Raw genomic sequence first — 24,908 nt, forward strand, 5'->3', positions numbered from 1 at the left:
GGTTTTGAATGTGCTGGTGGAGGAGGCGGTTTCCCCGGTGAAGACGGCGGTGGCGAGCGCAGTGGCGGAGGTGCGAGAGCAAGGGGAGGCGCTGAAGGAAGTGGAGGAGACGGTATTGCAGCACGGTGATCAACTTGCCTCGATGGGGAAGGAGATGTGGAAGGTGATGGACACGAACAAGAATCTGCGAGGAAAAATGGAAGATCTGGAAAACCGATCCAGGCGACAGAATTTGAGGGTTGTGGGGCTGCCCGAAGGAGTTGAAGGACCGAAACCGACTGAGTATTTTGCCGCGATGCTGGCAAAACTACTGGGGGAGGGGGAGGACCCCTCCCGATATGAACTGGATTGGGCTCATCGGTCGTGGAAGCCTGTACCAAAGGCGAGTGAGCCGCCAAGGGCAGTGACTCTGTGCTTCCATAGGTACAGTGTGAAGGAGAAGGTCCTGAGCTGGGCCAAGCAGAAGCGGGTGGTGCAGTGGGCTGTAGCTGGTATACATGTATACCAGGACTTTACAGTGGAGCTGGCGAGGAGGCGGGCTGCCTTCAACCGGCTGAAGAGGGCACTGTACATTGGCAAGGTGCAGTGTGGCATTGTATATCCAGCGAAGCTGAGGGTGACTTACAAGCTCAGGGACTTTTATTTTGGAACGGCGGAAGCAGCGGAGGAGTTTGCGAAGGCAGAAGGACTGTGGCAGAACTAACAAATTGAGGAATGGCCATGTGCCGATGTAACCTCATGACTGTATTTTCTTCTTCTTTTTTGTATCACTGCGCGCGGGTGTAGAGGCTAAAGGAGCCAATGTTGCATATATTTGGACAAGGGAAGGGACGGGACTTTCACTCGAAAGGAGGGCTCTTTGGGGTGTAGGTGGGTATGCGGGGTTTGTGTGCTAAAAGGGGATCTTTGGGCTTTCCTAGGGCCGGGCAAGGGAGAAAGGGACCCGGGCGGGGGCCTCCACGCTGGCCGGTTTAAGCCGGCCAGTGAACGGGAGTGAGGTGTGGGGAGGGGCTGCGGCCATCGGAGCCTGACAGAACAGGGTACGCGTAGTCTAGCCGGGGTGGAAAGTTGGGGGCAGGGAACCGAGGTTGGGGGAGGGAACCAAGGTTGGGAGGAGGAGTTTTACAAGAGGCAGTGGACGGGAGGAGCTGGAGACTTTTGGAGGGGGGGGGGGTGGGGTACAACTTTGGGGTATCATGTACGGTACTCTCTTAGAGTCTGGATGGCGTTGGTTGGGTGGGGGGTTGGGGGGGTGGAGAGCCATGTCGATTAAGGGTGACTACAGGTAAGCCCTGATTACTTTTTGTCATTTGTTTATGTAAACATGCGGGTTGAGGTTTGGGGGTTGGTGGGCGGATGGGATCGTTGTTATTATGGGGATTGACATATCTTGTTGATTATTTATTGTTGATGGGTGAAAAAGGAGGAGAATAAAACATTTTTAAAAAAACTTAGATAGATTCTTGATCAACGAGAGGATGGAAGGATACAGGGGCTGACAGGAAAGCAGAGTTGAGACCACAATCGCATCAACCATGATCGTGCCAAATGGCGAATAGCCTACCTCCTCCTAATTTGTATGTTTGTATGTAGATGCCTTACTAAAGTTACAACTGAACATGGAGAGATTTAAGTGATTTGGTAAAACAGTGACAACTGCTGTTCAATGTGAGCGAGTGAGAAATCATCCGCTTTAGACTCCAGAAAGATAGATCATACTCATTTTCTAAATGTTGAGAAGCAGGAAACTGTGGCGGAGCAGAGCGATTTCAATGTCCAAATCCAGAAATCGCTAAAACTTAGTGGGCAGGCGCAAGAAGTAATTCAAAATGGCTATGGAATGTTGGCTTTTATCTCAACGGGGCTAGAATAGAAAGCATTGTGAAGCTTTAGTTAGATCCTATCGAGAGCACCGTATTAAGAGCAGAGGACATAATCCCAGAGTAAGGGGTAGCCCATTTAAGACGGGTGGAATTCTTTACCACAGAAAGCTGTAGAGGCTGGGTTGGTAAATATGTTCAAGGCTGATATAGACAGATTTCTAATCAGTAAGGGAATTGAGGAATATGGGATTAAGGCGGGAAAGTGGAGTTGTGGATTATATCATAGAATGCCTACGATGCAGAAGGAGGCTATTCAGACCATCAAGTCTACACCGGCCTTCTGAAAGAGCACCCTACCTAGGCCAACTTCCCTACCCTATCCCTATAACCCGATAACCCCACCTAACCTTTGGACACCAAGGATCAATTTAGAATGGCTTATCCACCTTACCTACTCATCCCTGGAAACCAAGGGGCAATTTAGCATGGCCAGTCCATCCAGCCTGCACGTCTTTGGATTGTGGGAAGAAACCGATGCAGCTGGAGGAGACCCACACAGACACAAAAAGAATGTGCAAACTCCACACAATAAGTCACCCGAGGTTGGAATTACACCGGTACCTCTGGCGCTTTGAAGCAGCAGTGCTAACCACTGTGCCACTGTGATAAGATCCATGAGATCACGGATGCCCTATATGCCCAGGCATCAGACTTTATCGACTTTGAGCTGGACTGGGGCCACCAAGAAGGCCGAACGTATCCTCCCATTGTCGGTATTGCCTAGGTCCGGGGATAATTGCTGGCACACATGTCATCTTGTGTGCACCGGGACATCAGGGAGTGCCCTTTATTAACAGGAAGGGGATCCACGCCCTGAATATTCAACTCGTGTGCGACCACTACCTTGGTACCGTGCACGTGTGTGCATGCTTCCTAGGGGGTGTGCATGACAGCTATGTCCTGGGACACTCAGAGATCCCCAGCATCTTCGAGGAACACCCCAGGATGACGGATTAGCCTTTGGGGGATAAGGGGTACCCACTAAGGTCCTGGCTGATGCGGTTCCGATGTCTGGACCGCTCCGGTAATGCACTGCATTACACCCCCCCCCCCCCCCCCCCCCCCCCAGCGGGTCTCCTGTTTTGTGGTGGCCTGTTGTGCCCTCCACAACCTGGCACAACAGCGGGGTGACATATTCAGGGAGGAGGGACATATGGCCTCATCTGAGGAGGAGGAGGTGGACCAGGGAGTGAGGCGATTGAGTCTGGAGAAGACCTGCAGGAGGAGCTGGAGGATGGAGGCCAGGCAGCAGCAAGGATACGGTATGCCAGGAAAGATCTTACCCTCCCCCGATTCTCATAGGATGAGGCTTTGTCCATCAGCTTCCCCCTCCCCACCCCCTTCCCCTCCAGTGGGACAAAGCTGCAAACAGTTCTGGTTAGGGTTAGGGCGGAGGGCAACAGGAGGTGGGGGTGCAGGCAGACCTGCTGTGAAGATTAACATGACAAATGTCACATGTGTCAGGTGAAAATATTTTAACAGTGAACATTTGACATTTACATTCCCCCTAAACACAGATAGTGCCCCCCCCCCCGCCCCCATCCCCAGTGTCCACTCATTGATCCTCTCTCTTTTTGATGTTCCGTGGTCTACTGCTGTGTCCTCAGGATGCATTGCAGAGGTGGAGGCAACTTGCTGCTTTCCACACCGTGTGGTCTTTAATGCTCTTGTTGGACGTAATCTGGAGGGCCTTGAACCGGATGACCCCGGCCTGCTGCCCTTGAGGTGTGCCGGTGTCAGGAGGGGGGGATTCAGAAGAACTGGAGACCACCTTCGTCTCCTTGGTGGCAAGCCCCGGATTGGCCTCCAGCACTTCCTCCTCCCTGATGGTGCCCATAGGGTCCCCAAGGGATGGAGGGGCAGCAGGAGTGAGCTCTAGGGGCCTCTGAGTCATCTGGCACTGCCAGTCCTGGTGGTTTCTCATTGTCTGCACCATGGTATAGACGCCCTCAATGATGATCCTCAGTGTTTGGGTCATGCTCTGCAGTGCCTTGGCAATATCCACTTCTTCCGGTACATGTTCCTCAGCGATTGGGACATGATGTCAAGACCCTTAGCCATGGTCGTCACTTACTGAGCCACGTCTTGGAACTGATGCCAGGAGAGAGGTGGTAACTTACCCTAGCAGCTCAGTAGAGGTTATTGGTCTTCTTCCGACCTTGCATGGTAGTCCACCTGGTCATGCTGCCTGCACTGACAGCCGCTGCCATTGGCTCGCAGGAGGTATTGCTAACCCTGTTGCTGGTCCTCCGACCCCTCGGGGGAACCGTGTACCTCGCATTGCATCGAGAAGCCTGTCCCAGTCGGCATTGCCAAAGCGAGGAACAAGTTTGCGCGCTGCCATGCCTGTGTGTTGACTGGGAGTGAGTAGTGAGGGACCGTTTAAAAGCAGCTCCCTCTTGTTAGTGGCGAGACGCTGAGGTGTGAGATGGGTGAATCAGGCGACGAGACATCCAGTGATGACGAGAAACTGGTGAGGCTCATTTCCGGCACTAAGTGCCATTAAATATGGGCCTCGATCTCGCCAATGTAGCCGTTCGGAAACACCCTGCCGATCAAGGCCAAAATGACACTTCAAAACTTTTCTGTTAAATCGTGGCCCAGGTCTCAAAGGGTTAAATTATGAGAACAATCTCTGATAGCCTCGGCATTATTCCCTTGAATATACAAGACTACGATGGTCTAAATGAGGTATTTTCGGTGATTAAAAGAATTGACAAGGTATATTCTCTGGTGGGGAGCCCAGAACTATGGGACATATCTTTAATCACAAGTCGTGTGAGGGAATACATCTTCATACATTGGGCAGCGGAAATCTGGAATTATCAATCTGAATATGCTGTTGAGGGCAGGCTAGTTGAAAATGGGAAGAATTGAGATTGAGAGATCTCTGTTCGGCAATGATATTAACTGTTGAAAAACCCTAATGTATAAATTAAATGAAGGGGCTGGATTCTCCAGTTCCCTAGCTGTTTCTCGGCGGCGCCCCGTTCGCTGGTGGCAGGATTCTGTCTTCCCGCTGCTTGTCAATGGAATTTCCCATTAAAGCCACCCCATGCTTCCGGGGAATTCGCGTGCAGGGGTGCGCTGTAGGCGGGAAAAGTAAATCACAACTGCTGGAAAATTCCAGTCAAGGTACAGAACAACCGAGATCCAATTATAAAGCAGAACAGGCTGAAGAGGGGCCCAATGGCCTATTCCTTTATTTCTGTGTCCATGTTGAGGTGGTTTAATTGTAGCTCCATGGGTGCTACCTCCAGTTCTTTGTCCAACTAACCATTCTTCTGCTTGAGCCCAAAGGGTGAGTGCGGACAGGTTTATGGACACTGAAAGGATAGGGCAATATAGAGTCTGATGCTGTCCTCACTTACTGCCCATGCTTTCTAGCAGAGGCAGCGAGAGGGTCATGTTTAATGACCTTACCAATTGAATCATCAGTGGAGCAGCCATCCAACCAAGTCTTTCGTTTCCAAGTCTTATGATTGGCCAGTTGCTGTGAGATTGAAAGTGTCTTTGGAAAGTTCTGATACTACAACAAAGCTTGTATGCCAAATGTTTAAGATCTAATCTTAACTTCGACACATCTGTATTGACACTTCCAGATCCAAATGATGCAATTACTGTATGTAATTTGGAGCGCAATGTAAATCTTCAGTGGTGCTTTTTGATAATTGCTGATAGGCTTCTTTCAGCAACATTCTGATATCAGGACAGCAGACAATCCTGCCCCTCCCTTTATTATACATTCGACAGGGAGTGAGTCCCTGCTGATTTCCACATCATCAGCCATTCAATTCATCCACAACAACAGTTCATTCTTGCTCTGTCATGGACAGCAGAAGCAACCCGTTGTGATAAGCTGCAATGAGCCACACTGGTGGCGAAATTGAAACACCTGACAAAATTGACGAGGCTGCAACCACATCAGAAAATGAAAGATACTTGACTGCTCACTCTTTGCAATGAAAAAACCCCCCAAATATTTTCTACATTATTTTAAGCAATATGTCAGGGCACAGATATAAATCAATAAATTGTGTTAAAACTAAATCTACAAAACAAACAAAATATCCAATGAGGTTTCTTTGGGAAAATTTACCAGTTGTGATGTTCTTTTTTGCAAGGTCAAGGATACCCAATTGTTTTTGCGGTAGTTTCAAACAATTTGCATTGGCTTTTTAAAAATCGCTGCGCTTCATGTTATTTTACTATTACAATTGGGTAGCATTCTGAGACTGCACATTGTGGCAGAAGTTAATGAAAGCTATTATAAATGGGGGGATTTGCTTCAATCTGAATGTTGGATTTGGAGGAATATGATCATTTCTGTGGTAGAGACGAAAAATGCTAAAGGCAATCCTGAATTTTACAGGCATAACTGCAAGGCAGTAATCAGCTAAGTACTATAATCCTCCTTAGAGGGTAAAATCTTACTTGACCTCCAGCTATATACAGCACATGATAACAGCATTAAAGTGTAAAACTCCTCCGTGCTCCTCCCAGAAGTCCCCACTGTAGGTCATCACCTATCAAAGTTGGGTTGGTGGGTCTGATGCCCTGCTTTCTTTTTTGGAGATGGCTTCGCAGATTCCGATTTGTTAATGTGGTTGGACTCTCAATATATAGGGAGAATAATTCTGCATGCAAGCTCGGCAAGGCTGCAATTATTGGAAGCTTTTGAATGTAATTTTGCTAAGCTTGGGGAGATTAAAGAAAAGTGCTTGCCAGCTTGGATTTGATGCATTCTTCTGGGCAGAATGCTCTCCATCTCCCAGATGTGCAATGGCAGATAGAAAGGTAAAACTAGGTAGCATGTTGAGCAAATATAGAATATAATGGTCATCATTTTAAAATGTAGAAATCCAGTAAAAGGATGTTCCATGGACCTTAATTACTTTGCTGTTCTTTGCAGCTCTGTGATGAGTAGTTAAATGATTTGACGTTGAAGTGCTTCAGTGCCACCTTTAGCTTCGCTCTCAGCTCAATTTAAGATTGATGGCAAACAAATAAACGTGCTCTGATGTTTTGTAATTATGATGGCTGCACAATAGCCCCATTAACACTGACTGTCTTCACAATTTCTCATACAGGGGTAAGCATTGGTGAAAATGTTTTAATTCTCACATGTTAGTGTTGTTGGAATAGCAAACCTGATTGAGTTTTTTGTTTACTCCCATCCAGAAAAAGGAGCCCATCAACATCCAGGGAACACAATCGACAATACGACCAGAGGGACGAGAGAGCAGATCCATCACAGTATGCACTTCTGGAAAGTGCAATGCAAAGATCACCGACAGAATATGCAGACCGCGACAAGCGGTCCCTGCGTGGGTCACGGATTTATGATGACTCTGAACATATTGAGTACAGAGAAAGTAGAGACTCCGGCCGTAGAAGTCGAAGAAGGTCTCAAGAGTTCAGAGATTTTGTAGATGAGGATATTGATGTACAAACCAGGGATGAATACGAAAGACAGAGGCGAGAGGAGGAGTATCAAACTCGTTACCGTAGTGATCCAAATTTGGCTCGTTACCCTGTCAAACCTCAACCATACGAGGAGCAAATGCGAATGCATGCTGAAGTATCTAGGGCTCGACATGAACGAAGGCACAGTGATGTGTCCTTGGCTTATACAGAGATGGATGATGCACAAGTCTCAATGCATAGAATGGAAAGGCAGTCACGGCAACGCTCTGCATGTGACCGTAGAGTCCCTGTACAAGGTCAACGTTCGTATTCTATGGAAAGAACTCAAGACATGCAAGGGCCAAGTTCTAGTTGGCAAAGGACACCAAATCACAGTCCGCCGACACCGAGGCGAAGCCCAATCCCATTTGATAGGAGTGACATGCGTCGTTCAGATTCATTGCGGCAACAACATCACTTGGATCCAAGTTCTGCTGTGAAGAAAACAAAACGAGAAAAGATGGAAACCATGCTACGAAACGACTCACTCAGCTCAGACCAATCTGAATCGGTAAGGCCACCACCACCCAAGCCACATAAAACAAAGAAAGGAGGTAAAACGCGCCAAGTCTCATTGAGTAGCTCCGAGGAAGAGCTTGCTTCTACTCCAGAATATACCAGCTGTGATGATGTAGAGATTGAGAGTGAAAGTGTCAGTGAAAAAGGTAAGCATTAACAGACTTTAATTTCCTTTGTTATTGGATCAAATTTTCAAATTTTAGTTAGGATCACATTGTTTAATACTTTGTCCAGAGTTTTCAATTTTAATAAAAGCAGTGGGTGTGTTGCTATTTAGAGCAGGATGCTCTCAGATTTGATCTTCACCAATTGTGGAGCTCATCTGCAGTACAGTAAGGGGACCACAATTAGAATCGACACTTATTGTATCAACACGATATGCAGTTAAAAATTATTCATGCTGCCCTTTGCTGATCATTATTCAGTGACTGCTGCTGAAAAATGGGGTATGTGGATTTGAAGTGAGCCCAGAATTGGGCTCAGTCCTAATGTTAGCGTCCAATGGCTTACTGACACTAAAATTCTCAAATGAGCCGTGACTAAGTTCTCCCATGAAAACTGAGTTATTAGAGTCTTAGGAAAGGAATGCAGACTTCAAAGAGGGAAGATGAGACATTTACTAGAATGCTTTCAGAAATGAGGAGTTCCAGTTACAGAGATGGACTGGAGAAGCTGAGGTTGTCCTTGGAGTTGAGAAGCTAAGAGCAAATTGGATATAGTGGTGTTTACAATCATGAAGGGTTAATATAGAATAGATATAGAGATGTGTACAATCATGAAGGGTTCAGATAGAAGAACCAAAGAGAAACTATTTCTAACAGCTGCAGGATCAATAACCAGAGAGAACAGACTTGGGGTGATTGGCAAAAAACTAGTGGTGACATGGTGAAATTTTTTTAATGCAATGAGTGATAAGGATTTGGATTGTATTGCCTTGTAGGATACTATCATGGTTTCCAAAAAATAATTGAATAAATATTGAGAGATATAGGATATAGAGAATGAGCTAGAAAGTGGGACTAACTCAATTCTCTGATGGAAAACCCAACGTAGATTCAATGGCCCAAAGGACATCTTCCTGTGATGTGTTATTCTATGATACTAGAAATGTGGGGAAGTTGCATAGTAATTGGCACCCGTGGAACCATATCCCAATAGAAGTCAATCCCAATAGAAGTCCAATGAAGAAGGGAAAAGTTGGAGGTGGAATTCTATTTATTTTTTAGAAAGTAAGAATTTATTTTCTGGAACTACATGTTTCTAAATTTTCAATTACAAAATTTAATATGAGATATACAGCCAGCACCTACAATTGCAGAGCCAATCTCTTGATTTCTGCACTGCTACCTATTCTCCCAGATTAGCTATAATCATTATCATTTTGCTGTAAGAGTATTAGATATTCTGTGAATTCTACAGAAGGTAGTGCAGCTGGGTGAATGTATCCAGCAAGTAACTGATCCATATAGACCAGGTAGATCAAGATCCCCTCACTAGTTTGCACTGAATTAGCTGATCTCAGAACTGTTGGTTTCCAGATGGAAGTACGCTGGTGTCAGATGAGGTCAAGATCTGGTTTAACTCAGGGGCCTCACAATCGAATAGCTGCCTCACATAGATTATTTAGGTTCACAAGTGAATAATGTCTGTGTGAAATACCATGCCACAGCAAGGACTGAGTTCTTCAGGAGAGGGTAAAGTAGGAAATGACAGCATCTGCAGGTATCAAGTTAATTATGAAAATGCTCTTTCTACCATTTAAATAATTGGATTCAGAATTCATTCCAAGCTAATTCTCATTATGAATGGAAAGCTTGTGACCTAGCATGTTTGGGTAAACATGATGGGCGCGATTCTCCCCATGCTGCACCATATGGGAAAATCGGCGTTCGCGCCATTTTTTCCCGTGCTGCCGGTCCGACCCCGGCAGGCGATTCTCCGAGGAGCGGAGAATCGGCGCCATATGCGCCGGCGCGTTTAGCGCAGCGCCGGTCGCGGGCTGCTGTTCGGGGCCGGGCCACCGATTCTCCGGCCTTGATGGGCCGAGCGGCCACGCGGAAACGGCAGTGTCCCGCCAGCGCTGTTCACCCCTGCTGTTCATCCCGGCGGGAACTCTACGCATAGGGTCGGGGGGCGGCCTGTGGGGCAGGGAAAAACGCTCCTTCACCGGGGGGGGGGGGGTGGGCCTCCGATGGGGTCTGGCCTGCGATCGGGGCTCACTGATCGGCGGGCCGGCCTCTCCCCCCCCCGCCCCCCCCCCCCCCCCCGGGCCTACTTTGTTGCGCTTCAGGCCCCAGAACCCCCGCGCTATGTTGCGTCGGGGCTGGAGTGTTCCGTGAGACTATCGTGCATTTGTCGGTTGGCGCTTCGCCACTGCGCATGCGCGGGTTGGCACCGCCCCCAGGATGTAAGGCTGGAGCGGCGTGAACCGCTCCAGGGCCATGCTGGCCCCCATATGCGCCGGCACGTTTCGCGCCGTCGTGAAACCCGACGACGGCGCGGACACTTAGTTCTGCGATCGGTGAATCGCGCCCAATACCTTTTTAAATGCCTTTGATAATCAGCACGGTAAGGTTCGGAAGAAACTTGTCATATGCACTTAACTGGGATATTAAGAACCTGTCGCTCCTGTATGCCTGGCTACAGAACACTAATGCCGTACAAAGATATAGGCTGCTCCAGAATAATAATAATCTTTATTGTGACAAGTAGGTTTACATTAACACTGCAATGAAGCTACTGTGAAAAGCCCCTAGTCGCCACATTCCGGCGCTTGTTCGAGTACACCGAGGGAGAATTCAGAATGTCCAATTCACCATACAGCACGTCTTTTGGGACTTGTGGGAGGAAACTGGAGCAGCCGGAGGAAACCCACGCAGACACGGGGAGAACGTGCAGACCCCGCACAGACAGGGACCAAAACTGAGAATGGAACCTGGGGCCCTGGCACTGTGAAGCAACAGTGGTAACCACTGTGCTATTGTGTGCAGTCGTACCCACTTATCTCAAATGTTTATGTGGTTATGACAAAAAGTGAAGTCCCGGTCACTTCATTAATACAACACAATGCCAGGCTCCACATGTACATTGACGATACCAAGGTCCACCTCGTCGCCACCTCTCCATCCATCAACTGCTTGCATCTGCTTGTCCGACACCAGCTTTTGATGAGTTGAAATTTCTTCCGAATAAGTATTGGAAAGGCCAAAACTATTGCCTTCAGTCCTTGCCACAAATTCATTTCCCTAGTCAGCAACTCTATTCCTATTCCTGGAGCCCCATCCGGCACCTTAAATATTCACTCCCTCCACCATCAACACAGTGACAGCAGTCTACTATCTATAGGATGCGCTGTGGCAATTCACCGATGCTCCTTCGACATCACCTTCCAAACCCACGATTTCTACCACCTAGAAGGACAAGAGTAGCAGCTGCATGGGAACCCCCGCCACCTGCAAATTTCCCCCTCGGCCCCACACCTGTGCCCATTCACCCCACCACCCACAAGCTTCCCTTCAAGCCACACACCTTCCTGACTTGTTAATAAATCATTGTTTCTTCATTGTCACTGGGCCAAAATCCTACAACTCCCTACCTAACAGCAATGTGAGAATACCTTCAGCACACTGACTGTATTGGTTCAGGAAGGCTGAACGTCACAATCTTCTCGAAAGCAGTTAGGGAGTGGAAGTAAATGCTGGACTTGGCAGCAATGCTCACATCCTATGTATGAGTAAAAAAATTGGCATGGCTCTGGCTTTATTAGATGATTGCTGATGCTCACCGGTCCCCTGTTATATTACTTGGTGTAATATATGTTACTAATTTGCTTCTTACCTAGATGCTCTTAAACTCGATGTTGATTAACACTCGTAGTCTTCCAATGAAAGCAAATAATGTATTGAGTAAAATACAAATAAACTGAGTTTGTTCTCTCTCCAATACTTTTACTAGGTATTAAATAAATAAGATTGAATAAGAATAAACTATGATTAACTACACCTGCACTCTGAGCTAACTCTCTCTAGCTCTGGTCACGAGTCACTATACACAATACAATACACGAGTCACTATACACACGAAGAGGCGGGAACTCAGATTGAGTCTGTCTTTTATACCCCTTTCTAGTGCTGCCATCTAGTGATCACTTAGCTGTTATGACGATACATTAACTCCTTGTGTATATTGATGCACTATCAATTACGACGAGATGAGAGTAAAGAGTAATCGAGGCTTTATTAAGCAGAGATGTGTGGCCACTTGCAGCTGCTACCAGAATGGGAGCAGCTCGGTGTGCACACTCATTTATACTCCGCATACTGAGCGGAGCCAGCAGGCAGGATCTACCCCCATACCTGTAGTACAGGAGCCTTACTGTATTACCTCTAATAACAACTATTATACAATCAGTGGTGACTACCACATTCACCCCCTGTTAAAAAAGAGTCCAGCGGGGGTGGTGGACAAAAAATTGACAGGTCTGCGAAAAGTTTAAGTTTACAGTCTGGTGAAAATTTACAAATTCAGCCGGTCGGGTGCCTTGATCCTCCGCTGTGAGCGCCTCGGTCCCGGTGGTGATGCAGGCACCGACTTGGTCGCCTGTGACTCCGGGGGTGTCTTGTCCTCATCTTCATCCCCGGGTGAAACCAGTGGGAGGACGGATCATCCTGGGGCGGGGGCTATAGTGAGATGCGTTGGGGGGAGGGTGAGTGGCGGCGGGGCATTCGGAGGGGGGGGGGGGGTGTCAGGTGGTGTTGGGCCGTGGGTGGGGATCCAGCTGATGCCAGGTCACTGAGGGAGACGGTGTCCTGGCGGCCATCGGGGTACGTCGTAGCTGCGGGTTCGCATGCAGTAGTTGTACCCTTTCGACAAACGGGTCCGCCTTGTGGATCTGCACGTGTTTGCGGAGGAGGACAGGTCCTGGAGCAGCCAACCACGTTGGGAGCGAAACCCCGGAGGTGGACCTCCGGAGAGTGGTGGATGAAGCTTTCCGTGCAGCTGGAGTCAAGAAGGCAGGATGTCTTGTACCCATCGACTTTCACTGTCGTTGTCGCGGTTGCGAGGTTGTGTGGCCGGGACTGGTCAAGCGTGATGGAGGCGTGCTGCGGCTGGTGTTGGTAGGCCCCGGGCTGGTCGACGGCGGTGGCAGGCGATGAACGGCCAGATGAAGTGCCCGACGAGCAGGCGTCCTGAGGTGCCGTCCAAAATGGCGGCGAAGATGGCGGCGCCCACGGGACGCCCATGGCGGGCGGTGTTAAAGATGGCGGTGCCCACGGGCCACACGTGGTCTACGGGGATGAAAATCGCGGCGCCCACGGGTCGCACGTGGGGGTACAGGAACAATGGGCCTGGATACAGCAGCGATCGACCGGGCCTGGCCCACAGCAGCGAAATGTCTCTTCTTCCCGCAGGTCTTGCAGATTGCGCTCCGTGCCGGGCAGCACTGCCGGGGGTGCTTTGTCTGCCCGCAGAAATATCATTTGGGCCTCCCGGGGTTGGCTGGCTGCCGCGTGGCGCAGGCTTTGGGTTGGCTGGGGGCAGCTGCTGGTGGGGCCCACGATGTCCATGAGGGCGCCGTGCAGTCGGGGGCGTACGACTGTACGTTACGGGAAGCTACCGTTAGCAATTTCGCGAGTTGCCTGATCGCCGCGAGGTCGAGCGTACCCCCTTCTAAGAGGCGCTGGCGGATGTACGCCGACCCTATGCCCGTAACAAAAGCGTCCCTGATTAAGAGTTCTGTATGTTCAACGGCCGAAACTGCCTGGCAATCGCATTTCCTCGCCAGGATGTGCAGGGTACACCAGAAATCGTCTAATGACTCACCAGGGAGTTGCTGCCTCGTAGACAGGAGGTGCCTGGCGTAGAGTTTGTTGATCGGCCGGATATAGTGTCCTTTCAGAAGCTCCATAGCTTCAGGGTAAGTGGGCGCATCCCGGATAAGGGGAAAAATCTCGGAGCTCACCCGTGAGTACAGCAGCTGGAGCTTCTGTGTGTCCGAGGGTTGTTCAGTCGCTGATCCGAGGTAGCTTTCGAAGCAAGCTAGCCAGTGGTCAAAGGCCGATGTGGCGTTGGCTGCTTGAGGGTGCAGCTGTAGGCGATCTGGCTTGATGCGTAGTTCCATCGCTGTAATATCTCTGCTTAATAAATTGATGCACTATCAATTACAACGAGACGAGAGTAGAGAGAGTAATGGAGGCTTTATTAAGCAGAGATGTGTGGCCTCCTGCAGCTGCTACCAGAATGGGAGCAGCTCGGTGTGCACACACATTTATACTCCGCCCGCAGGAAGGAATCTATCCCCGTACCTGTAGTACAGGAGCCTTACCGTATTACCTTTAATAACAACTATTATACAATCAGTGGTGACTACCACATATATACAGATATGCAGATCACTACACCCCCACTTATCCCCTCCATCTAGAAGCATTGTTTTTCCTGGTTTGACTCGCAGGCAGACACTGAATATCTTGACCAAGGTAGCACGTAGTACAGGTTTCAGCTAAACAAAACCATTTCTTTCAAACTTTATTTTGACATTGATTTTAAGAAAGCTGATAAATCAGCCAAACAATTTCAGGGATTAAAGAGTGGGAGAGTGAAAATGAAACGCTAACCATGTAACCGGAGGAGCCTTTGCTCTTGTTACGAGCTGTATTTGCAGTGACACAGCAAACCCTTCAAGGACTAACCAAACCTAGCTGTTCAGGGAAGAAAATTGCAATAATGCTGCAAAGGAGTGGTGCTGTGGGGCAGAAACGGAAATCGGAGGCTTTGTCACACCTGCCTCAGCAAGCTGCTTATCGCAAGGAAATGTGCGATGCTTGCCAGCAGAGCAACAAAAATGAATAAGTGATCGCTTCTCAGCCTTTTGGCTAAGATGAGCGTGAGGTCAGGTGTGATACCTCGATCTGGTATGTTTCTCTTGTGGGAACCATGAATTGGATTCAATTTGAATTGGTTTTTGGAGCAGGCAAGGAGCTAGATTAGGGGTTTGCCCCCGTCCACACTCTGAGCTTTGGCTTTGTAACTCTGATAAAGTAATAAAATAAATGAATAAGTGGAAGTGTTTCATCATACCGCAACTATAACTTATTAAACAAGTGAAGGAACTGTATTTTATGCAGGTAAAGCCTTTCAAATTGGATTTTGGTGGTATCTCTATGACCTTACTTGCTGGTTGGTAATATGCTTCTCCAAAAAGGGCATTAATGATTATGGAGTTCAATCTAATCACTGCCAGTTCTTCACAATATATATGTATGTGCATATAATAGGTGTGCGTGTGTACAGATGAATCAGTTATATCTTTAACTTGAGATTACAATGCAAAGAGTTATGCAATAGACCAAGTCATTCCGAGTAAATTTCCTTTCTCGTACCCTGAAGTTTGAGGGGGCCAATGCTGTACAAAATGTTGTATAATTCACTGATCCTAGAATCCTAAAAGTGACTGCATTTGAAGGAAGGAAGTAGGCTGCCAATAAGGCTACCACATTGTAGCACTGATACACTCACCATGTTCCCGCCAAATCAGTAAATTTACCCCATTGCCATCTGTTGATAGGCGATGCATGCTGGTGTCCTTGCTTGCGTAGTAATGAGGGGCAAGTAATTTGCTTGTAACCATGCTACCGCTTAATTTTTCTGAGTAGCATCTAAATTCTCCACATTCCCTAATGTAGCACAAAAGAAGCAGGCAATTTGTTTTCAAACATTAGATAACATAATCCAACACCTCAAGTACAAAGAGGATCTACTCGCCAGCGATGATGATGAATCATGCCTGAATCAAATGTTATAATCTGGGACCATGTATGTGTCCTCTGACAATAAGACCCTTGATGGTTTCTATTGTTCAGTTAGATTGGCGCTGGATAACAGGTTTGTCCCTCACAAGTGTTATTTGCAGATGCTATAAAGTTCAGCTCAGTTGATCTAAATACCTGAGTCAAAAAATTCACAGAATAAATTTGCAACCTTATCGTTAACCTCGTTAGGTTAAAAGGTTTAATTTGGTTGATTTTTGGAAAGCGATAGATACCAAACTGTCATGTTTTAGACATACAGTGGTTATGCAAAACTCCACAGTTGGCAATATTCCAAGATCAGTTATTACCCTATTACTGAATGCAATGCCTGATCATTTCAATTAAAGTCATCAAACATAAGTTGATCACGTGAATAGATGACACACAAAAGTTACAATGTGAAAATAGGCCACTCAACCCAACTATTTCATGTAGCATTCACCCCCAATTCTTGTACATGAAATGTTCTGAGTGTATTTACATTGTCTCCATTTATATATATGTGAAATATATGTTCCATGCTTCTGAACTTAATATCCAAAGGATTACAGCCTCATTTCACGTGAATTTGCTGCATTTGTAATGCTGACCTGTCCTTGCTAATGGTATCTCTCATTGATTTAACTGAGATTTACAGCTGTATTTTGGCTACCAAGGTGCATATCTCAAGTCAGGGAATTGCCTGAAACTCTGCACCTGCCACAGTATAAAGTATCCCAAAGCAGGCTTGCGGGTGGGGTGTGGGGGTTGTGGGGGTGAGACAGAGTTGAGCCTGCTGATTCCGGAAACAGAGTGTACGTGGCCTTAGGAACGGGCAAGATCTGAGGCGGTTTGGTTCGAAAGCCTGCTGTAGTTTGCCGGGTCATCAATCCCAGTTGTCTCAAAAGTTATTAGGCCCCCCCTAATTCTCACTCCCTCCACCACCCATGGTTCCTGACACACTCCTACTCAGGCCAGAAAACCCTCCCCCACCCTCACCCCTCCACCATGATCCCTCATTCTCTCCATGTCAGCTCCATGAGTACTTAGCTAATATCTACCATGGGCAGGCATCAGGAGCCATGTGCAGATGGAAAAAACACCTCTAACATTCTAACTACTCTCACTCCTACACACATGAGAGTGAAAAATTTCCATTCATAAAGCCCATTCAAAGATTTTAAATCTCTAAAAGTGATTAATCTCTTATAAAAACAAATTTCTATTCAGACCCTCACATTTGCGGCCGCTAATCTTTTAATAGCCTCTTTAAGATGTCAGTCAAAACTGTGAACTCTTTATGCTCTTTGGAATATGCCAGTAAATTAAAATAATAAATTGACAAATTAAACAAACCAATTCACAAATTGACAGCCCCTTAAGGGGGCATTGTAACAAAAATCCAGAGGAAACCTACCTGATTAAATTACAATATTCTTTTAGGGGATGATAAAGCACAGTTTTTGTTTAGCTCCGTGATAGCTGCAGCCAATTTTCTAAGTTAGAAGAACAAAATATTTAAGAAAGAAACTTCAGATCATGACAATTATACAGACCTTATTCCGTCTATTCCATCAACTTGTGACTCCCACACTTCAGGTTAAGGCCCCTCTGTCAATCAAAATTGGGTCCGTTTGAACTCAGCACTGAGTTCAAATGGCCCTGCTGAGTTCAGATTTCCCTCGTGTGAGTCGGGCTTCGGCAAAAATTGTATCTGTTGGGAAAGGCGAGCAAGACTTCCACATCTGGGTCCCACACCCATTTTTAAAGGCTCACTAATCTTCCCGTGAAGGTTTGGCACATAATAATAATAATAATCGCTTATTATCAAAAGTAGGCTTCAATTAAGTTACTGTGAAAAGCCCCTAGTCGCCACATTCCGGCGCCTGTTCGGGGAGGCTGGAACGGGAATTGAACCCTCGCTGCTGGTCTTGTTCTGCATTACAAGCCCACTGTGCTAAACCAGCCCCTAATTTCTGCAACAGGTACTATTACGTCTCCCTGGGCTAGTGTGCAGTCAATCCTAGCTCAACTTGACTCAGAGTCACAACACAAGTGAATTAACCAATAATTCTTTGAAAAATACCCAAAGTCTTTGACCCTTAGCTGTCCAATAATTACAGTCACCAGGTTTGTAAATGTAAACATAATTACTGTTTATTTATAACAAGAAATATAATGAAATGAGCAGCAAATACAACTGGTTAACTATTATTCAATTCCCACCTTAATTTGCCCCCCCCCCCGTGTTGCCGACTTCCCATGTCCCTTGCTTCATCAACTTGAGGCCATCCAAAATGTTGTTGGGCATGTTCTAACGCACATCAAGTCCCATTAATTCATCACATCTGTGCTCACTGACTTATATTAGCTACGGGTTAAGCAATACCTCAATTTAGAAACTCTCACTTTTGTTTTCAAGTCCCTTAATGGCCACACTCTCCCTATACCTCTCTAATCTTCTCCAGTTCTACAACCCTCTGAGTTACCCGTGCTTCCCCAATTCTGACGTCTTGGGCATCTTGGATTTTAATTGCTCTACCATTAGTGGCTGTACCTCCAGGTGCCGGTCCTTCGCTCCATCTTATTAGATACTTTAGATGAAGAAGAGCTACAGAGAGTTTTACAAAAATTACAACATGGACGCAGACGTCAGCGATCTTGTTTCCTGATTTTACATGCCCCTCGCTGGTGACGTAACAAGATGTACACCCAAATAGGGCAAGAACCTAATTTTCGCAGATTAACGTTCATTTGAATCTCATTACCGAGATCCCCGCCACATGCTCCCCCCCTCACTGCATATTCAAACCTCACTGATGTGACGCCAGCGAGGCTGACAACAGGCTTGGAAAACCGGCAATCAGTAAATGGGATCCTCCCAGGGGCGCAAATGCAAATATAGCTCCCAGGGGGAAAGGGACTTGGGCACTGCCCTTGGGGCCCAGTGGCACCCTGTGCCAGGGCAGACCCCCTCGGGAGCCGCACTGGGGGCAGGGTTCACTTTATGTTTTTTGTGGGGCGGAGAGTCCCCGATGTTGATGCCTGTGATTGTGGTAGGTGTCCCGGATACTGGTGGTGGTGGTGGGGAGGAGCCCCATGTGCTGTTGATGGGAGGGGGCGTTCCCCCATGTCTGCCGTGTCCGTGGCTGGTAGACTCTGGAGGGGGGGGGGGGGGGGGGGGGGTAAATTCTGCCCTCGGTCTATCTGATCCCAACAGCCCCACTTTTGTTCAGGCTGCCGTGACTCCGAAACAAAATGAGCAGCAGTCTTAATTCCATGTGCTCACCCTGTTCCCCTGTCCCTTCTTCATCATTTGCATCAATACCCATGTAAACTAATATTAGAACATAGAACATAGAAAATACAGCACAGAACAGGCCCTTCGGCCCACGATGTTGTGCCGAACTTTTGTCCGAGATTAAGAACAAATTAATCTACACCCCATCATTCTACCGTAATCCATGTACCTATCCAATAGCCGCTTGAAGGTCCCTAATGTTTCCGACTCAACTACTTCCACAGGCAGTGCATTCCATGTCCCCCATTACTCTCTGCGTAAAGAACCTACCTCTGACATCCCCCCTATATCTTCCACCATTCACCTTAAATTGATGTCCCCTTGTAATCATAGAATTTACAGTGCAGAAGGAGGCCATTCGGCCCATCGAGTCTGCACCGGCTCTTAGAAGAGCACCCTACCCAAACCCACATCCCCACCCTATCCCCATTACCCAGTAATCCCACCCAACACTAAGGGCAATTTTGGACACTAAGGACAATTTAGCATTGCCAATCCACCTAACCTGCACACCTTTGGACTGTGGGAGGAAACCGGAGCACCCGGAGGAAACCCACGCACACACGGGGAGAACGTGCAGACTCCGCACAGACAGTGACCCAAACCGGGAATCGAACCTGGGACCCGGGAGCTGTGAAGCAATTGTACTAACCACAATGCTACTGTGTTGCCGTAATGGTTTGTTCTACCCGGGGGAAAAGTCTCTGACTGTCTACTCTTATCTATTCCCCTGATCATCTTATAAACGTCTATCAAGTCTCCCCTTATCCTTCTCCGTTCTAATGAGAAAAGGCCTAGCACCCTCAACCATTCCTCATAAGACCTACTCTCCATTCCAGGCAACATCCTGGTAAATCGCCTTTGCACCTTTTCCAAAGCTTCCACATCCTTCCTAAAATGAGGCGACCAGAACTGCACACAGTACTCCAAATATGCCCTTACCAAGGTTTTGTATAGCTATACCATCACCTCACGGCTCTTAAATTCAATCCCTCTGCTAATGAACGCTAGCACACCATAGGCCTTCTTCACAGCTCTATCCACTTGAGTGGCAACTTTCAAAGATCTATGAACATAGACCCCAAGATCTCTCTGCTCCTGCACATTCCCACGAACCCTACCGTTAACCCTGTATTCCGCATTCATATTTGTCCTTCCAAAATGGACAACCTCACACTTTTCAGGGTTAAACTCCATCTGTCACTTCTCAGCCAAGCTCTGCATCCTATCTATGTCTCTTTGCAACCGACAACAGCCCTCCTCTCTATCCACAACTCCACCAATATTCGTATCGTCTGCAAATTTACTGACCCACCCTTCAACTCCCCCATCCAAGTCATTAATGAAAATCACAAACAGCAGAGGACCCAGAACTGATCCCTGCAGTATGCCACTGGTAACTGGGCTCCAGGCTGAATATTTGTCATCCACCACCACTCTCTGACTTCTATCGATTAGCCAGTTCGTTATCGAACTGACCAAATTTCCCACTATCCCATGCCTACTTACTTTCTGCATAAGCCTACCATGGGGAACCTTATCAAATGCCTTACTAAAATCTATGTACACTACATCCACTGCTTTACCTTCATCCACGTGCTTGGTCACCTCCTCAAAGAATTCAATAAGACTTGTGAGGTAAGACCTACCCCTCACAAATCCGTGCGGACTATCCCTAATCAAGCAGTGTCTTTCCAGATGCTCAGAAATCCTATCCCTCAGTACCCTTTTCATTAGCCATTAGCTATTGAAGTGCTCTCTACTTCAACTGCTATTTCTGGTCTTGCATTCTCGAACCTCACAATCGTCTGTGCAAAATGTGTTTACTGAATGCCCCTAAATCTTTTACATTTTAAAATTATTGAGGGGGACACCACATGTGAATGCACTATTAATTGCATTTATTGGCCCCTCCATGTATCCATGGATATATCATACAAGGTTTGTCTTTACCACTTCTGTCTCGGAATTCAGGGTACCACACATTTACACCATCTGCCTCAACGTGACCTGCACATGATACCTGAACCAAATGGCACTTCCTTACTGCGACGTCATCCACGCCACCCAAGTGCATCGGCCTTGTGTTTGCGCAATCTCATTGACTCTTACAGTGACCTAATCGGCGATTTGCAAAGGGATTGCTTTAGGCTGTGGAGAAGGGCAGCAGGTAAGTATTTTTAAAGCCTTCTCTCATGTGAAGCCTGGAGGAGCAGGAGCCTGCTGAAATTGGTCAGGGCACGACTGACAAACCCAGTTGGAACACTCGGTGAAATGCAATTTAGAATGGTCCTTTGATCTTCCTGTTCAGACTGTGCTTCGCACGGATCATTCCCACTTTCGGATGCTGATGAATTCAGATTCAAAAGCCTTTCAAAATAATCTGTACGATCAGCAGAAACTGCAGAATGAGCGTGAGCTTCTGTTTAGACCATTTTGCCAGGGTTTCTGCTAAAGTTAAAGTGTGAAGTTGGGAGAATCCCCACAGAGAGCCTCCCAAGATTTTAATTCATCAAGGTGGGATTCAATCAATCCAGCTGACCCACGCATTTCTGCATAAATAGGACTTTGCTTTTATGCCGTTGTTGCGACATATTTGAGTCAGCTGAGAATATCAGTTGTTTCCCATATCTCCCCCTGCCCCGACACAAGCACACTAAGGTACTTGCAGTTCATTTCATCATATGGTGCCGTATCTTGACACAACTAGGACAAATCAGAGGCAGCTCCGCAGAATTCTAATTACCCTCCGCCTTCAACTGAGGAGTTTCCTTTGAAGCGGAGTCCTAATGGTTTCCTACATTTTGAAATTTACTGGAGCAGTAGAGCTTATTTAATTTTTATCAAAATACGAGCCGAGATTAGTGAAGACTAATTACTTGTTAAGTACGATTCCTTTGCCTTTCGAAGGAACATCCCTAGATTGGAAATGACTTGAACCCTCCAGAGCTGCAAAACTGTTAGATTAATTAATTATTTTTGTCGAGATTATGTGGGCTGCAAAGCACTCACATCGAAGCTTTATCACAGGACCGTTTCTGTCTGGTAAATATATGGCAAAACACTGAAGAGGTTTGTAATCTTCGGCATGATGGCATTATCAGATCATCACAAATTGCATTTGCCACCAGTATTCATATATTATACATTCTGCAGGATTTAGTGAGAACAGTAAATGGCATATTGTAAAATACTATAAAAGTCTGCAATACAGTCACCACATTCTATTGGCAAGCATAGCGAAACATAACATAAAAACTTGTAGGCCATTCAGCCCCTCGAGCATACCCTGCTATTGAATAAGATTATGGCCAGGATTTTCTGGTCTGGGGGAAATGTCAGTTCACTGAATTTTGCCTTCTGTCCACAATGATGCCCCGTGGCTAATCTATATTTTAATTCTATTTGGCCACCTCAGCTCCACATCCCTTGATAACTTTCCTAAGAAAAATAGCAATAAAAGCAGGCTATTTACTGACTGTTTCATTACAGTCACATTGTCCTCATTTAGGCAATAAGACTCCATTGAGTAATGGTATCATAAAAAAGATATGTAGAATTTCAGGTTGTATTGAGGAAGCAGAGAGGCTGCAGAAGGGCTTGGACAGGCTAGGAGAGTGGGCAAATAAATTGCAGATGGAATACAATGCAGAAAAGTGTGAGGTTATGCACTGTTGAAGGAAGAATGGAGGCATAGACTGTTTTCTAAACGTGGAAACGCTTCTGAAATCGGAGGCACAAAGGGACTTAGGAGTCCTAGTTCAGGATTCTCTTAAGATTGATGTGCCATCAATCAACACAAGACAGGTAGTGAACGAAACTGAGGCTTTAATAAGCTAAACAGAAAGCCTCCTGGCCTCTGATCCTGAACTGGGGCATGGCCAGAGGTCGGCCACCTTTATACCGAGCCCGAGGGGAGGCGGAGCCATCAGGCAGTGGTTTACCACAATACATGTAATACAGTAACAGTGGTTTACCACATTCACCCCCTGTTTAAAAAAAAGAGTCCGGGGGGGTGAAGTGGACTTGTCTGTCGGGGGCTTTGACCTTCCGCCGTGATCGCCTCAGTCCCGGCTGTGGTGTGTGCACTGGTGTCGAGACCTGTGCGTCCGGGAGCATGTTGTCCTCTTCTTCACCCAGTAGTTGAGTCGGTGGGGAGGGGGGGGGGGGGGGTGTAGGGGCAGGGGTGGTGGTGATGGTCGCTGGGGAACCTGCAGGTGCCAAATCCTGGAGGAAGACTGTGCCCTGTCGCCCGTCATGATGTGCCACGTAGGCATATTGTGGGTTGGCATGGAGGAGCAGGACCTTCTCGACGAGGGGATCCGATTTATGACTCCTTGCATGCTGCAGCAGGAGGACGGGCCCTGGGACTGTCAGCCAGGACGGGTGCGAGACCCCTGAGGTGGACTTCCTAGGAAAGGCAAACATACGTTCAGGAGGGGTCTCATTGGTGACAGTGCACAGGAGCGACCGGATGGAGTGGAGCGCATCGGGAAGGACCTCCTGCCAGCGGGAGACTGGGAGACTTTTAGAACGTAGGGCCAGAAGGACGGCCTTCCAGACCGGCGCGTTCTTCCTCTCCACCCGTCCGTTTCCCCGGGGGTTGTAGCTGGTCGTCCTGCTTGAGGCGATGCCCTTGCTAAGCAGGAACTGATGCAACTCGTCGCTCATGAAGGAGGAACCCCGATCGCTATGGATGTAGGTGGGAGAACCGAACAAAGTGAAGAGACTGTGCAGGACCTTGCTGATGGTGGCAGAGGTCATGTCAGGGCATGGGATGGCAAAGGGGAATCGTGAGTACTCATCAACAACGTTGAGGAAGTACACGTTACGGTCAGTGGAGGGGATGGGCCCTTTGAAGTCGATGCTGAGGTGCTCAAAGGGGCAGGAGGCCTTTACCAGGTGTGCTCTGTCGGGCCGATAGAAGTGCGGTTTGCACTCCGCACAGACCTGGCAGTCCCTGGTCATGCTCCTGACCTCCTCGATGGAGTAAGGCAGGATGCGAGCCTTGATAAAATGGAAAAAAAGGGTGACCCCCGGGTGACAGAGGTCATTGTGGAGGGCCCGAAGTCGGTCTACTTGTGCACTGGCATATGTACCGCGGGATAGGGCATCTGGGGGCTCATTGAGCTTCCCAGGTCGATACAAGATCTCATAGTTGTAGGTGGAGAGTTTGATCCTCCACTTCAAACCTTGTCGTTCTTGATTTTGCCCCGCTGTGTGTTGTCAAACATGAAGGCAACCGACCGTTGGTCAGTGAGGAGAGTGAATCGCCTGCTGGCCAGGTAATGCCTCCAATGTCGCACAGCTTCTACAATGGCCTGGGCTTCCTTTTCGACGGAGGAGTGTCGAATTTCGGAGGCATGGAGGGTACGGGAGAAGAAAGTAACGGGCCTGCCTGCCTGGTTGAGGGTAGCGGCCAGGGCAAAGTCGGACGCATCGCTCTCCACCTGGAACGGAATGGACTCGTCCACAGCGTGCATCGCGGCTTTGGCAATATCTGCCTTGATGCAGTTCATAGAAATCATAGAATTTACAGTGCAGGCGGGTCTCAGCCGTCAGGGGAAAAATGGTAGATTTAATGTGTGGGCGGGCCTTGTCCGCATAATTGGGGACCCACTGTGTATAATAAGAGAAGAACCCCCGGCATCTCTTCAGGGCATTGGGGCAGTGGGGAAGGGGGAGTTCCAGGAGGGGGCGCATGCGGTCGGGGTTTGGCCCTAGGACTCCGTTTTCCACAACGTAGCCAAGGATGGCTAGGCAGGTTGTGCGGAAAACGCGTTTCTCCTTATTGCATGTGAGGTTAAGGAGCTTGGCGATGTGGAGGAATTTTTGGAGGTTTGCGTTATGGTCCTGCCTGTCATGGCCGCAGATGGTGACGTAATTTAGATACGGGAACGTGGCCCGCAGCCCGTACTGGTCAACCATTGGGTCCATTTCTCGCTGGAA

At 47.7% G+C, this 24,908-nt stretch overlaps 1 protein-coding gene across 30 annotated transcripts in view; it reads left to right on the top strand.

Annotated features, from left to right (window-relative positions):
• Window positions 1-24,908, top strand: part of rims2a (regulating synaptic membrane exocytosis 2a) — a 1,580,193-nt gene that overhangs the window by 650,826 nt on the left and 904,459 nt on the right. For all 30 annotated transcript variants that reach the window (XM_072467178.1, XM_072467182.1, XM_072467181.1 and 27 more), the window contains one exon: window positions 7,065-8,014. In XM_072467178.1, the coding sequence (XP_072323279.1) occupies window positions 7,065-8,014 (950 nt within the window). The remainder of the gene's footprint in view (window positions 1-7,064; window positions 8,015-24,908) is intronic.

The sequence above is a fragment of the Scyliorhinus torazame genome, chromosome 11 (genome assembly GCF_047496885.1).
Source record: "Scyliorhinus torazame isolate Kashiwa2021f chromosome 11, sScyTor2.1, whole genome shotgun sequence".
Classification (NCBI taxonomy): Eukaryota; Metazoa; Chordata; class Chondrichthyes; order Carcharhiniformes; family Scyliorhinidae; genus Scyliorhinus; species Scyliorhinus torazame.